Source organism: Erythrolamprus reginae, chromosome 1 (genome assembly GCF_031021105.1).
Source record: "Erythrolamprus reginae isolate rEryReg1 chromosome 1, rEryReg1.hap1, whole genome shotgun sequence".
NCBI lineage: Eukaryota > Metazoa > Chordata > Lepidosauria > Squamata > Dipsadidae > Erythrolamprus > Erythrolamprus reginae.
Window position 1 is genome coordinate 149,208,676 of NC_091950.1, and position 15,425 is coordinate 149,224,100.

Genomic DNA, 15,425 nt, shown 5'->3' on the forward strand with positions numbered 1-15,425 from the left:
GTGGCTCGGGGAGAGCGCGGACGAAGCAACAACAAAGAGGGAGGGGGAGGGAGAGAGAGACACAGAGAGAGGGGCTAGAGAGGAAAACATGGATTCTTTCCTACCGGCGCGAGGAAAGAGGGATCGTTGACCCGGTGCCTGGACTGGGGGATCCGGGCGTCGTAAATGGTGAGGAAGATGAGGGAGAGGCGAGAGGAAGCGCGAGTCGGGACGGCATCGGAGCTATTCTGGGGCGGCGGAGTAGGGAAATAGGTAGCCAGAAAGGCAAGAGGACGGGTTTCTAAGAACCAAATGAGGTTAGGGTTGTTGTTTTTTCCCGGGTAATGGCGGGTGAGCCTCGGTGTTGCTCATGGAGATCCCTTCATGCTGAAGTGGACTTTTGAACGTAGGTACCTGCAATGGGGGCTCTTGCGGCGAGGTGTCTGGAGAGGAACAGCCCCCCGCCCCGGCTCCAGTTGAGATTCGTTAAGTCCTATAGAATTGGCTGTCATTGGAATCCAAAATAAAATAAATACTTTATTGTCGTTGTCTGTCTGTCTGTCTCTGTCTGTCTGTCTGTCTGTCTATCTTATCCATCCATCAATCCATTCTGCCCAATCCCGAAGGACTCAGGGCGGCTTACAATAATAATATAAATAGAAATACAAATAGACACACTATAAACTATAAATAAACTATAAAACCTCGTATTTAAAAAGACACTATACTCGTGCAATGAAATTTGTATGATGTGAATGACCAATCTCAACATACATAACAATCGGAAAGAACATGCTCAACCTGCCACAATTTCTCAACTGAACCATCCAAGATGCTATCATTTAAATTGGGAGTTGTGTTCTTCTTCTTTTCCCTTGCAAGGTCTTCAGAGACGGAGAAAAATGGTTCATGCCTGGCGTTCAGAATCCAGAAGGTTGCAGAAGAAGCCCACCAGAAGAAGAGGAAACTGGGTGTGTGAGTTAAACTTTTTTGTAACGCTGCCTAATCAAATGGTTACTGGTTTTAATCAGGAATGCTTTTTTTCTTTGTTATAATGACTATGATAATGATATATGAAATCTATGGGCAGGGGTGGGCTACCGCCCAGACCGGGGGGGGGGGGGGGCGCAGTGGGGTAGCGAAAATGGAGCTCCACCCAGAGCACCCAATTTGCACTGAAAGATGTTGAAAGAAAATGCAGGGCGTCCTGCATAAGCCACGCCCAGTGTGGTAGTAAAAATTTTGGTATCCCTTCACTGCCTATGGATCACTCAATGCTCAACAATTCAGGGCTGCTTGAAAGTATATAGAAGAGATATGAGGGAACACATAGTCTAGTTTAACTATGTGTATTAGTAAGCCAGTTGGTAAATCAGACTTTACACACACATGATTTCTTTAATTATTGTTTATGTGGAAAATCAGAATTGACTCAATCTATAAAAACCGGTATGTCATAGATTATGATGTACAAGCTGGAATAAGGGGATTCTCACATAAAACACTAAACTAGGATTAAGCAAACTATGTCATAATTTAAATCCAGTGTATCTGAGTCCATCAACAATCTGAAATAATATACTAGTGCTTTCCAGCTTTAATTTGAAAATATTGGTAGAAGACGTTTTAGCCCTTCCCGTTTCATCCTTGCTTTATGGGATTAAAACAATGCCTCTTTTTTTTTCAAATCCCTTATAATCCTTGTTTGCCCTAATTTAAAATCCTATATATTTAAAGTTAAACTATTCCAGTGGAAACCTTTATGGATATAACTTCGGGTTTCACTTATTTGAGAGTGTTAGTATGAAAATCAGTGTGTTTGTATCTGTGCAGTTACAATATTTCCTCTTTTATTTAGTTCTTCAGAAGATCATCATACTGAATTATTTCACATCCTCTATCAACTGTCCTACGGCATTTTCTTCTACACAGGTGTGGCTACTAGCAATACTGAGCAATTATAGCTGCTCACAATATATTTCTTTTATTAAAGTTATCAATGTCCCACCTTTAAAGACACCAATCCTTTCAAAGCATTTAGAATCTTTCTTTCTTTCTTTCTCTCTTTCTTTCTCTCTCTTTCTTTCTTTCTCTCCCTCTCCCTCTCTTTCTTCTCTGTTTCTTTCTATAAAAATGCAGTTAATGTTGAACAGCAAATAAACTTCTACTCTCTTTTCTACAGGGCAGAGGGTGGTATTTAACTAAGGATGCCTTGTCTCTTCCTTTGTAAATATCTTCTGTCACAGCTGATGTAGCAAGTCCCCTCTGGGAAAGGGAAGAGGTTCTCATATAGAACAGTTTTCTATGATGGTTGTCATCTGTTTTCCTCTGTTTCTTTTGTTAACATTGTGTATCGATCCATTCTTAGCCCAGTGATTTTCAACCTTTTTTGAGCCGCAGCACATTTTTTTACATTTACAAAACCATGGGGCACATTTGGGGGGGGGGGGGGGGGGCTGAAAATAATGGACAAAAAAATTCTCTCTCTTCCTCCCTTTTGCTCTATTTCTCTCTTCCTCTTTCTCTCCCTTTTTTCCTCTCTCCATCCCTCTTTCTTTCTCTCTTCCTTCTTTCCTCTTTTTTGCTCTTTCTCTCTCCCTCCCTACCCCCCCTCTATGTTTTTCTCTCTCCCGCCTTCCCTCCCTTTTTCTCTCTCTCTTTCTTTCTTTCTTTCTTTCTTTCTTTCTCTTGCTTTCTTTCTTTCTTGTTCTCTTTCTCTCTTTCTTTCTCTCTCTTTCTTGCTTTCTCTCTTGTTTTCTTTCTCTCTTGCTTGCTTTCTCTTTCTCTCTCTCTTGTTTTCTTTCTCTGAGCTTCGCGGCACACCTGACCATGTCTCGCGGCACACTAGTGTGCCACGGCACACTGGTTGAAAAACACTGCTGTAGCCATTTTCCTTAGAAGCACTACATGTATCCTTATTCCCTTGAAAAGAAAAAATGGGGTTTTTTGGTGTCTCTTTAACAGAATCTGTACCTGTATGTCATGGTATAAGGCTGTTTGAGGAAAGACAATGAGCAGAGGAACAGTAGCAACAGAATCCATTGGAGGCGATAAAATGAGTGGACTTTGCCAGGAGCTGTTATTACCTGACTCAGGAATTGCAGGAAATGAAGACAGCCATGGCATCTCAAGTGAAAATCTACCAGTGGGACAGAGTTTGCTCTTAACAGAGGCTTCTGTTGTAGGTACAGAAACGGGTGGTGTTGAAATATTTGTAGAAGCCATGAGTAGCACCATGGCTCTCAGCAATCCGGGTAACCCTACAGGTATGTTGTGTTCTGCTAGAATTATTTGTTTTATGGTTTCCATCATCATAACAATATAATGGTCTGGGGAGGGTGGGGGGAATCTTTTCCCAGATGGCCCTGTTTTTATGGACTTTCACTTCTCCAGTCAGTGCTTTTTTAACTCTAAATGAACAGACAAGGACATGTTATAGCAGGTAGTAGAACTTTTGAATGCATGCTTTGATCTTTTTGCATTTAATGTGTGTATATGGATCAGATACCTTCACGAATATGCTGAGAGAAGTCATACGTAGGCTTGGGTTGAATTTGCTAGGGAGGACACTAAGTTGTCGTTATCAACTGGAAATGCTATGAGAAGCTTGAACTTTTTTGGTGACTGGAATTTGCGGAATGTGAATGAGGCAAAATAAGATCAGATTAAATTCCTACAAAGTTCCTGGGTACTCTTCAAGTGATATCATGCATTCCTCCCCCAATAAATTAGAGTATGAATTGGGGGTCTCCCTGGACTCATGGCTACCACTTCAACACAGGCCAAGTCTTCCCTCTATTTGAAATTAAAAGGGGGTGAATGAATCCATAGTCTCTTATGTAGTAGCACCTCCTGAGGTTCTTAAAGTTTTCCTTGTCTACCCCCACCCCCAATAAACTAGCGTGGTTTTCAAAAGATCTGTAAAGAGCGCTTTATTTCAGTCCTCTTATTTTAATCCATTTTGGAAGAGGCTATTGCTGTTGTTTTTTAAAAATTGCATTGTATTATAATCTTGCTTTTGAAAACAGCTTTGGGTACCTGTTGCAAGGGAGGTTTATCCACATTAGATGCCAATGCTATGTATTATTATTGTTCATTTTAATACATAGCATTATAGAGAAAATTATTTATAGTCAGGCATTCAAAGAATTGAATATAATTTTTGCTAAGTTTATAACTTCTGGTACTGAGAGGGGAAAGGGAGAGACATGTTTGTTTTTTAATATAAAATTGTAACTTTTTTCCCCCTTCAGAGGTCTTAGTCAAAGTTGTAGAGCTCTATTTTTGCGAGCAGTGTGGACGGAGCTTCCCTGATCCCAGCCTTCTCTCCCAGCATCAGTGTGGTGAGCTTTTCAAATGACAATTTGATAAGCTTCCTTCATCTCCAAGGGTTAGCATTAAGCCTCGCTAATTAAAACGTATCTGTTTCAGGAGAACAATCAACTGTTGGTCAGGTGGAAGGGCAGGACTTTCTGGATGAAAGCAGACAAGACCCTCAATTCTGTTCTGAACCTCTCCCGTGTCCTATATGCCAAATGGAATTTGCACTGCCTACTGAGTTGAAAGAGCACTTTAAGGAACACCACAAACCCCAGGGTGCCCAAGCTTGTCCCGAGGAAGGCTGTCAATATAATTCAGGGGATCGCAAGGAGCTCCGAGGACATCTTCGGCATGTTCACCAGGTATCACCAATAGTCTGTACGTTCCGCGGCTGCCCCGTTTTGTTCCGAAACCACGAGGACATGAAGCTTCACCGTAGGAGCCACTTCCCGTTCCATTGTGACCATTGTGAGTTTATCAGTGCAAACATTAAGCAGTTTGGCCTACACAGGCAGATCCATCTTCATGAAGCTATGCAGCAGGAGGCCATAGCGATGGTTGCTGAAAATGCGGAGGGCAAATTCCCTTCTGTAATGAAAATGGGATTGACGGATAATCTGCTTCTAAACACAGGTAATCATACGCTCTGGGCTTGGCTAAGCCGACATACACACAAATATACCATACATGAATTGTATAGGCCCAGGGGAGATGTCTCAATTCCCCCATGCCTGACGGCAGAGGTGGGTTTTAAGGAGTTTACGAAAGGCAAGGAGGGTGGGGGAAGTTCTAATCTCAGGGGGGAGCTGGTTCCAGAGGTTCGGGGCCACCACAGAGAAGGCTCTTCCCCTGGGACCCACCAAACAACATTGTTTAGTCGACGGGACCTGGAGAAGGCCACCTTTGTGGGACCTAATCGGTCGCTGGGATTCGTGCGTCAGAAGGCGGTCCCGGAGATATTCTGGTCCAATGCCATGAAGGGATGCTGTGTAAAATAGCTATTCTCTAGTTGGTGTTGACAGATTTTCAGATTGCCTCTAAATTAACGGTCCCCATCCTTTGCGGCTTGGCCCAGTTTGGTGGGAGAGAGGGCAACTGGGCTGCATGAATGGTGAGCTGGTGCCCATGCACACAGTTTGATTTGTGCAAGAGGCAGGCCAAAGGCGCACACATGTGTGCACATGTGTAGCCATGCTGCCTCATTGCTTGCACAAATAGAGCTCTGCACACTCATTTGTGTTTTGCAGGCTGGCCAGCCTCCCTGTCTGCCACTCATAAGGCCCAGTCCTAGCCGCTCTAAATCACCCCTGCTCTTAATAATAACATGTGGTTCTATAAGGAGAAACATGGAAATTGATTCTTGTTCAAGCGGCTGATTATTCTTGGTAGTGAGGAAAAATACGTAACAGCCTTCCACTTTTCATTTTCTTGTAATGAACTGTGATCTGTCTTGTGCAGAAAATCTCACCGAGGAGTCCAAATATTTGTTCAAGACCCACATGTGTCCGGAATGCAAGCGTTGCTTCAAGAAGCGGACACACCTGGTGGAACACCTTCACCTCCACTTCCCAGACCCCAGGCTCCAGTGCCCAAACTGTCAGAAATTCTTCACCAGCAAGAGCAAACTGAAGATCCACATGATGCGTGAGACCGGAGAGAAAGCCCACTGCTGTCCCTTGTGCCACTACAGCTCCGTCGAGAAGAACGCCCTCAACCGGCACATGGCCAGCATGCACGAGGGTATCTCCAATTTCTATTCCGATGTCTACTCTTGCCCCGTCTGCAAAGAGAAGTTTAAACTGAGCCAGGCCCTCAAGGATCATCTGAAGAGCCACAAGGCAGAGCCCAAGCAACTCAGCTGCTTTCAGGCCGGCTGCAGCTACGGCACCGAAGATCGCAAGGAGTTCCTGAGGCACGTCAAGGAGGTTCACGGCCTGAAAGCAGTAGAGTGCAAGTACTATGCCTGCTCTCTCCTTTTCCCCTCGGCGGAGATCATGGAGGCCCATCGCAAAACCCATTATGCCTTCCACTGCCAGCAGTGTGATTTTATTTGTTCCAACAAGCATGTCTTCCGCAAGCATAAAAAGCAAGGCCACCCAGGCAGTGAGGAGCTGCAGTGCAGCTTCTGCCCCTTTGCCACGTTTAACTCGGTGGAATTCCACGACCACGTCGGGAAGATGCACGCCAGTGAGAAGATACACAAATGCACAGAATGCGGCTTTGCCACCGCACACAAGAGGGTCCTCATCCGCCATATGCTTCTCCATACAGGCAAGTTCTCTCCCCAATTTGACAATAACTTGCATGCGTTACAGATACATCCTTCCACTTTGCCTTAGTTTTTCTCCAAAAGAGCTTTGCAAGACAGGCCTATAATCCAGAATTCAGCATTACAGATGTCAATTATTGTCTGGGTGGATAAGCTGAGGCTGGGAGAGTTTCTTGGGCCCTTTTTCCTCACAGGATCAAATACTGATATACATCTTTTTTTTTGTATACACAGTATTCCTAATGCATTCATTTATTGGAATGTAGAGGAGAATAAATTACTTTAAATGTTTTAGCTAATCGGCTTTGGGAGCAAGGAAGCCAGAAAAAATGTCATTTATGTATTTTTTTCTAAAATTTATTGGCATTAAATCATCATATTTCCTTCCCCCCTAGTTTTCCATTTAAATGGATGTCATCCAGCATTACACACTGTTCAAAAAAATAAAGGGAACACTTAAACAATGCCATATAATTGGCTGCGGAGAGGGGCGGCATGCAAATCCAATAAATAATAATAATAATAATAATAATAATAATAATAATAATAATAATAATAATATAACTCCAAGTAAATCAAACTTCTGTGAAATCAAACTGTCCACTTAGGAAGCAACACTGATTGACAATCAATTTCACACACTGTTGTGCACATTCAACTTTGTACAGAACAAAGTATTCAATGAGAATATTTCATTCATTCAAATCTAGGATGTGTTAAGTGTTCCCTTTATTTTTTTTGAGCAGTATGCTTAGCTTTTGCATCCAAGCTTTGGTCTCACTCACCAAACCTGGGCTATTCTACCTTCTGAGAGAAGTCCCAGATCTGTTTTTCAAGGGGGAGAGAGGGAGGGGCAGAATACAACTCCCATTTTAAATTTAATCTGCTGACCTCAAAGGGGAAAGGCCATCGATCCACAGCTTCCAGTGTGCTCTGTGACTTTAGGAGAGAAGCCTCACAAATGCCAACTCTGCGACTTCACTTGCCGAGATGTGAGCTACCTTTCCAAGCATATGCTGATCCACTCGGACGATAAGAACTACATGTGTACGGAATGTGGCTATGTGACAAAGTGGAAGCACTACTTGAATGTTCATATGCGGAAGCACACGGGAGATCTCAGGTAGACAGCAGCCTCCTTCGTAAACTACGTAAGCTTATTTTCTAAAGTAAATGAAGGCTAGAATTGACTGAGCACCGTATCTATACCATGAAATCATCCACAGCTCTAAACTCCCACTATGGGTATGGTTTAAAACTACATGCGATGCAAATACAAAATATCAAACAATGCAGAATCAAAGACTGGGCAGGATTTTCTGGTTAAGTTATTGAGCTACTACATGAATCGGATACTGGCAACAGTGTCTGGATGATAATCTGAATATTTGAACCGGAATCTAAAATTTTCCCTTCTGGTTCTGTTGGCATGGCTTGGTAGTTAGTCACAGTCAGGTGGCCAGGTTAGCTCAAAAACCAGCTTTCACATTTCACACACAAACAACACAAAAGCCACACAACTGACTCTCACACAATGTAAAAGCAGCTGGACTTCACGCAAAATGGCCCCTACAACAACAAGCAGGAACCCCACAGAGTCACAGAGAGCTCAAAAATGAACTGTCACACTTTGCACAAAAATAAACACAAAGGCTACACAACTGGTTCCTACACAACTGACACACAATGCAGAAGCAGCTGGACTTTACACAAAATGGCCCATGCAACAACAAGCAGGAGCCCCACAGAGTCACAGTTACAGTAAACAGGTAGTTTTTAAAAAAATGCTTTTAAAAGATTTTTTTTAAAAAAAAGGTTCATCAGCTGTGACAATCAGGTGTGCTTGTGATGGTGGAAAACTGTTTAAAAAAAACCTTTTAAAAAGCATTTTAACTATCAGTTCAGAGAACCGGAAGTATTTGTTACTAAGGATTTGAGCAAACTGGCCCAAACTGGTAGCATTTCATCTCTGATTTGAACCCATTAGTATCTGGGAATACTTGACTGACAAGCTAGTGAGGAAAATATTATCATTATTTGAGGGAGAATGTTTTGGTTTTCTTGTTTGATTTATATTCTGTCTTTTCTGCAGGAACTATTTATCTTGAATAGTACAGAGAGATAGTGAAGCCTATTGCAGTCCTGCATTACAATGTTTAAAAGAATAAATCCACTTCTTATGATTGGAAGTGCAAGGGGGGGGAAATGTAATTCCAACTATTCTATTTAAAAATCTTGGAGAAAGCTATACTGGATTTTTGCTTTCAAGCTAAGGAAAGCTGTCCATTTCTAGTCACTGAACTGAACTTTTATTAAAAACCACAATGGCTAGGGCAGCCCCTGTTTATGTCCAGCTCCTCTATGAAATAGTTCGGTGAACTTCATATGCAATTTTCTTATATCTGTCTCCCAGTTTGCAAATAAGGAGCTAAAAGATTCGCTTTTAAGTTTTGCAAGCGGTAGTGATTGTAACTGCTGTAAAGCAGTTTTTGCTTAATTAATCCTTGCCTGCGGAAGGCTCTGCTGGTTGGGAATTTGGAAAATTGTCTGGAGAACAGTAGGTTTGGGAAGATTGCCTGTGCTGATGTTTTGTCTCAGTCTCTGATTCACTCTCGTTCTTATACTAGATACCAATGTAACCAGTGTTCCTATCGATGCCATCGGGCTGATCAGCTGAGCAGCCACAAGTTGCGCCACCAGGGCAAGTCTTTGATTTGCGAGATCTGTGGCTTTGCCTGCAAGCGCAAATACGAGCTGCAGAAGCACATGAAGTCCAAGCATTCCCAGGACTATCAGATGCCCATTTTTCAGTGCCAGTATTGCAGCTACCAGACTAAATACAAGCAAGCCCTCCTGAACCACGAGAACTGCAAACACACCAAACAGAGAGAGTTCTGTTGCGCCCTGTGCACTTACCGTACCTTCAGCAACACAAGTCTCTTTTTCCACAAACGCAAGGTCCACGGCTACGTGCCCGGTGACAAGGGCTGGCAAGAGAACTACGCCAGCAGAGAGCTGGAGGTTTCCTCTACTGAAGTGCTGCTTAGCTATAACCTTGCCATGACTCTGCATTCGGAGTCAAGTCTCTCTCTGCCTGGAAAAGAACCGTGTCCGGATAAAGATAAACCCCCTGATTTGGAGGGCCAGGAAGAACCCTGCCACCAGAAGGCCCTCTGTTCGGAGGAAGGCAGCATTGAGACAGAGAGAGAAGAATCAGCGGGAGAACAAGAGTGTAAGAATACAGAAGCAGCTGCTTCCAAAGGTCTCTCTGGGAGAGCGTCTTCTGAAAGCTCAGAGGAACTTGACAGGTCTGCTCAAGGTTGCGTCCTGCACTTAGAGCCCTTGTGTAACTCAGAACCGTCTCTAGAGCAGCTGGCCATAGGGATGCCTGCAGCTTCCTCGGACAATGAAAAAGCTCTAAACATCCAGGAAATAGAATCAACTTACCAAGTGTTGGGCTCCAAGGATTCCCTTCTCCTGGAGGAGAGCGAACCTGGCCTTGACGATATTCCTGAATTTGAAGAAGAAGCAGAGATTCACGACGGTTCAGATTTGGAGAGAAGTAACAGCTTTGATCCTGGTAGTAGAGAGAGAGAAGAAGCTGCTCTTCAGAATTTAAAGAGCTGTGGCGGTGATAGCCACAACGCCGAACTTTTGCAGACGCCACTTAGTTCTGAGCAGAATTTAGGGTACAAAGAATCAGCGCTTTGGACAGGGGCGTTAAAACAAGACTCTCTCCAACTTGATAGCAGCCCTGAAACCTCCTCCCTCGCTGCAGAAGATGGACTTTCTCCGGAAGAGGTTTCTCCATCAGAATCGGTGCTTAAAGCTCTAAGGAGACAGGACAAAGAGCAGGCAGAGACCTTGGTCCTTGAAGGCAGAGTGCAGATGTTAGTGGTTCAGTCCAAGAGTCAGGTCTTTAAATGTGAGAAATGTTCCTACATCACCAGGAAAGAGAAGTCAATGTTGGTGCACTGCAAAGCTGATTGCCAAAGCAAGAAATGCCCTTTGGTGTGCCAGGAGTGTGGGGCCACCTTTAAGCAGCAGAGAGGGCTGAATACTCACCTCCATAAGAAATGTCCAATTCTAATGAAAAAGAACAGTGGGAAGACGGCTTGCTTCGAGCAGCCTCCCTGCAGGAGGACTCTGGAAAGAACAGCAACCAGAAAGAACAGTGAAGGAATCCTAGGCGATGCAGAGGTAAACAACCTGCCACAAGCTTCTTGGAAAGTAGAACGCAGGCCAGTTAATGCCGAATCTATGCCTAATGTACTTCCCGATGAACAATCTTTGGCCCTCAGCCCGCAGGACAAGAGGTCTCATCACGGCTCTGAATCTGGGATGGAAGAGACTCGGACAGATGCTGCTGGGTGTGTCTCAGAGAGATACTTCCTGGAACAAGGCAAGTTCCACTGTAAGTCCTGTTCCTTCCTCTGTTCAAGAGAATCCACCATCCGCTCTCATGTAGAGGAGAGCTGCCGTGGCTTGGAGCAGTCCTGGTGTCTCCTATGTAGCAAGCCTTTTCGTTCTAAGAGGGCCCTTAAGATCCACCTGTCAGAGGGGCACACTGAAACTCCCCAACCTAGCCTGCTTGAAAGGCCTAACGGCACCACATCCCCAGGGGTTGCAGATGAACAAAGAAACGAACACACCAGCTGCGAGAAAGCCCCCCAGCCTTCTGAGCTGGCAGGAGTAATACCTCCTCCTCTGGTAACCACCCCTAAGAGGCGGCCCTTCTCCTGCCCTACCTGCCCCTTCACATGCCACCAGGAACGAGCTCTGAAGACTCACAAAAAGCGTGGCTGCCTGAAGCTGGGCGAATTCCGCTGTACACTCTGCCCATTTACCTCCAAGGCCGCTGCGGCTCTGCGGCTCCACCGCAAGCTCCACCGGAAGTATCTCAAAGCGCGGCCCCAGTTGAGCTGCCGGCAGTGCGACTTCACCTGCAAGCAGGCGCGCTGCCTCCGCCAGCACGTCCGCATCAAGCACGAAGGCCTCAAGCCTCACCAGTGCCCTTACTGCGATTTCAGCACCACCCGGCGTTACCGCTTGGATGCCCACCAGTCCCTGCACACCGGCGTGGGCCGCATCGCCTGCGCTGCTTGCGGCCAGACGTTTGGCACCAATTCCAAGCTGCGCATTCATCACCTGCGTGTCCACGAGAAGAAGCCCACCCACTTCTGCCCGTTCTGCGACTACAGCGGCTACATCCAGAATGACATCACGCGCCATGTCGGCAGCTGCCACCAGGGGGAGCTGAACTTTGCCTGCTCCCGCTGCGAAGCTCGCTTCAGCTCAGAAACGGCCCTGAAGCAACACACGCTGCGGCAGCACGAAGAAAAGGTCTCCTACGCCTGTCCTCGGTGTGCCTTTGTCTGCCACAGTGAGGCCACCCTCAAGTGCCATATCCAGAAGCAGCACCCACACCTGGAATGCGCCACCTGCAAGGAGACGCTGACCACGCGGGAGGAGTTGGAAGAGCATAAGAAACTCCACTTCAACCACCGCTGCGACGTCTGCAGTTTTGCAGCCAAGGAACGGCAGCAGCTGGTGAGCCACTATTTGGAGGCTCACGAACCCTCCGCGGGAGCGGACCCTCCCTTCAAATGCATGTTCTGCGACTTTGGTTGTCGCCATCAGCTGGTGTACGACCATCACGTGAAAAGCCACGGCGGCACCCGCATCTATAAATGCGCCGACTGTGAATACAGCACCAGGAACAAGCAGAAGATCACGTGGCACATCCGCATCCATACTGGGGAGAAACCTTACAAATGCCATCAGTGTCAGTACGCCTGTGCCGACCCTTCACGCCTCAAGGTGAGAGAGCTCTGGGCAGCTTTGGTGAGTTTGATAGTGGAAGGCTGTTGTGGAAGATGTATAATCCATTTCCCAGGAAATGGAAACTGCATCGCCATGGCAAAGTTGAGATTCTATCAGTTCAATAGTTATCTCAAGGGACCAGATTTTTCATACATTGGAGCAGAAGAGAATAGATCTGGTAGACTGGTCCATAAGCCACGCTTAAAGGCAGAGGTCTTCCAAGAATTCTCCAGCCAAACATAGCTGGGTGGAGAATTCTGGGAGTTGAAGTCCACAAGTCTTAAAGTTGCCAACTTTGGGGACCCTTGCTTTAAGGAATGGCTTTTCATTAAGTTACATTGTTTAATTGACATTTTTGCCCATTGTAGCTTGTCTTATAATGTATGTGATAAAGAATTTATTCCTACTCCAATACTTGGAAGTCAGCTCTGTATTTGCTTCTGTTTTATGTTGTGCAGAGCAGATTGACATTTTGTGAAAATCCTAGATGATGAGCAAAGTGGATAGTATCTCTTTGCCTCAAACACACACAAACTCGAGCCCTCTTTACAATGTAATACCTGGTGAACAGATTTGTTTTTCCAATGGAAGGATCTCTGTCTTCATTTTCCATGTCATTTGATTTGAGATTGTCTCCTTTGGGAATTAACCTGCATCTTGATATGGGAAAGTAATTGAATTCAAAATGACGTTCAGACCTTTTATAGCGACAAACCATTTTGGAGAAAATGTACATACATTTCTCACTCTAAAAAGTTTAATTTAAAGATTTTATTAAATTTAAAACTTTCCTTTAATTTACACTCTGAAAACAAATTGAACTAATCAAGACTGGTCTTTTTAAGAATGTGAATCCATTTCAATTCTGGAATTAAAAAGAGTCTCACCCCCCACCCAGTACACTGCCTGATAGGGATGTGCCACCTTAAAAATGATTTCGTGATGTTTAGGCTCCTGTGTGGAGCACAGTATTTGTTTGGCATTCATTAAAGCATATTTTATTAATGCTTCTAGATAACCCTGAAAAAGAGAAGTACAATATCTCTAAAAAGTCCATTAAGAGAAGAAGCTTGAAGGAATAGCTGATAAAATCTAAAACACTTAAATCCTTCTGAAAGTTGCGTAGCTTTACTGTTCAATACTAACTCAATATGTTCCATTATTCTATTTTTATACTCCAAGTCTGCCAACCACTTATATCTAGAGGTCTATTGAGGTCTGCATAGTCCATTCAGTCCCTAAAGTTTCAATTAAGTTTATAACACTTGGTGTTAACAGCTAACAATTTAGTGTCTCATTGAGGCCTGCCTTTCCCCCCCCCTTTACATAGTATCATATGCGTATCCATAAAGAGGAGCGAAAGTACCTTTGCCCGGAATGTGGCTACAAGTGCAAATGGGTGAATCAGCTGAAGTACCACATGACAAAGCATACAGGTAGGTTTTCGCACAAATGAAGCAGGTTTGCAGCCCTGGCTTTGCGGATTAAAAATCGCAAGGGGGAAGTTGTTTTTAATTTCTCACTTGTGAATTATCATATTTCCAGTGGCTATTGGGAATGCCTGGTGGAGTTGGACTCTTCGTAGTTGGCTTTTCCAGCAGGCCTGGGGTCATTGATCAGATGGTCTGCCCTCAAGATCCGACTAGGAAAAATATGCATGGTTTTTTTAGCTGTATGTATGTATGTATGTATGTATGTATGAATAAGTAAGTGAATGAATGAATGAATGAATGAAAGAGTGAGTGAGTGAGTGAATTAATGAATGAATGAAAGAGTGAGTGAGTGAATTAATGAATGAAAGAAAGAGTGAGTGAGTGAATGAATGAATGAATGAATGAATGAATGAATGAATGAATGAATGAATGAATAATTTCCATGCGACATTACCATCTAGTTCTGAGCTTTCCCTTCCCCAGGACGGGGGTGGGTGGGGCACCAGGTATTCTGCATCCTCCAATGGAATTAAGGCCTCTTGTAACGGAAATCCACCAAATGAAAGTTTTGTTTTGATGAAGTGAAAATATCATTTCAGCTCTATTTCTGTTGGGCAGGGTTTTATTTTTACCTTTTTGCCTGTATCCTGTGTAGGGATCAAGCCATACCAGTGTGATGAGTGTAAGTACTGTACCAACCGTGCCGATGCCCTGCGTATTCACAAGGAGACGCGACATCGCGAGGCCCGTTCTTTCATCTGCGAGCAGTGCGGGAAGGCCTTCAAGACTCGCTTCCTCCTCAAGACGCATCTCAAAAAGCACAGTGAGGAAAAGCCATACATCTGCAACGTGTGTTACCGTGGTTTCCGGTGGGCGGCCGGCCTGCGGCATCACTATCTCATTCACACAAACGAACACCCTTTCTTCTGCCGCTTCTGCAGCTACAAGGCCAAGCAGAAGTTCCAAGTGATAAAGCACTTGCAGAAGCACCATCCCGGGCAGGAAGAACTAGAAGGGGATCTCAGCAAAGGGGTGGGCAAGGACCCCAGTATCCTCAGTGTCCACCTGCATGATGTTCAGCTTGAGATTTCCTCCTCCTCCTCCTCCTCCAAGCCCCTGGAGGAAAGTGCGGCTCAAATGTCTCCCCATGGCTGAGGGACTTGTACATCAAGGCTGCGTGGCTGTAGTTTTCCATGAGCCAGAAGTGGGCGGAAGTTCTCACCCAGCAGTCTGTGAGGTCTGGTTTGAGATGCTCGATGTCTACTAGGGCGATTACCACCTATCTGTGCTCTTGTGGTGTTTATATTTATCTCTGTACATGGGGTGTAAAATATGTGATTATATAAAAGCTATTTCCATGGATGGCATGTCAATCCTTGATTTACAGAGCAGAGTAATAATAATAATAATAATAATAATAATAATAACAACAACAACAACAACAAAACAACAATAATAACAATAATAACAACAATAATAAGCATTTATTTATAATGCCCTTTTAACAAAGGGCATAACCGCAAGCCATATACAACTAACAAAGACATACAGTAGGCAATACACACACCTAACTAGAACACATCTAATAAAACCATAAACCT

At 44.4% G+C, this 15,425-nt stretch overlaps 1 protein-coding gene across 2 annotated transcripts; it reads left to right on the forward strand.

The window, feature by feature from the left end:
* The first annotated feature begins 16 nt into the window (after window positions 1-16).
* Window positions 17-15,186, forward strand: ZNF142 (zinc finger protein 142). 2 transcript variants are annotated; one of them, XM_070729177.1, is made up of 11 exons: window positions 17-168; window positions 862-950; window positions 1,838-1,911; window positions 2,944-3,245; window positions 4,233-4,322; window positions 4,411-4,932; window positions 5,758-6,570; window positions 7,514-7,691; window positions 9,196-12,388; window positions 13,722-13,827; window positions 14,480-15,186. In XM_070729177.1, exons 4-11 carry the CDS (start codon window positions 2,990-2,992, stop codon window positions 14,977-14,979), a joined length of 5,658 nt encoding a protein of 1,885 aa, XP_070585278.1. In that variant the 5' UTR covers window positions 17-168; window positions 862-950; window positions 1,838-1,911; window positions 2,944-2,989; the 3' UTR covers window positions 14,980-15,186. The 2 variants fall into 2 exon arrangements, with proteins under 2 accessions (XP_070585278.1, XP_070585288.1); XM_070729187.1 differs by having other exon boundaries at window positions 81-168; window positions 862-954.
* Window positions 15,187-15,425: the final 239 nt, after the last annotated feature.

Excerpts from the sequence above, each read along its gene's own strand:
- ZNF142 (XM_070729177.1), top strand. The coding sequence starts at position 2,990 with ATGAGCAGAGGAACAGTAGCAACAGAATCCATTGGAGGCGATAAAATG. Across the intron at positions 6,571-7,513 it reads CCATATGCTTCTCCATACAG|GAGAGAAGCCTCACAAATGC; the intron begins GCAAGTTCTCTC and ends CTGTGACTTTAG. Across the intron at positions 7,692-9,195 it reads AAGCACACGGGAGATCTCAG|ATACCAATGTAACCAGTGTT; the intron begins GTAGACAGCAGC and ends TTCTTATACTAG.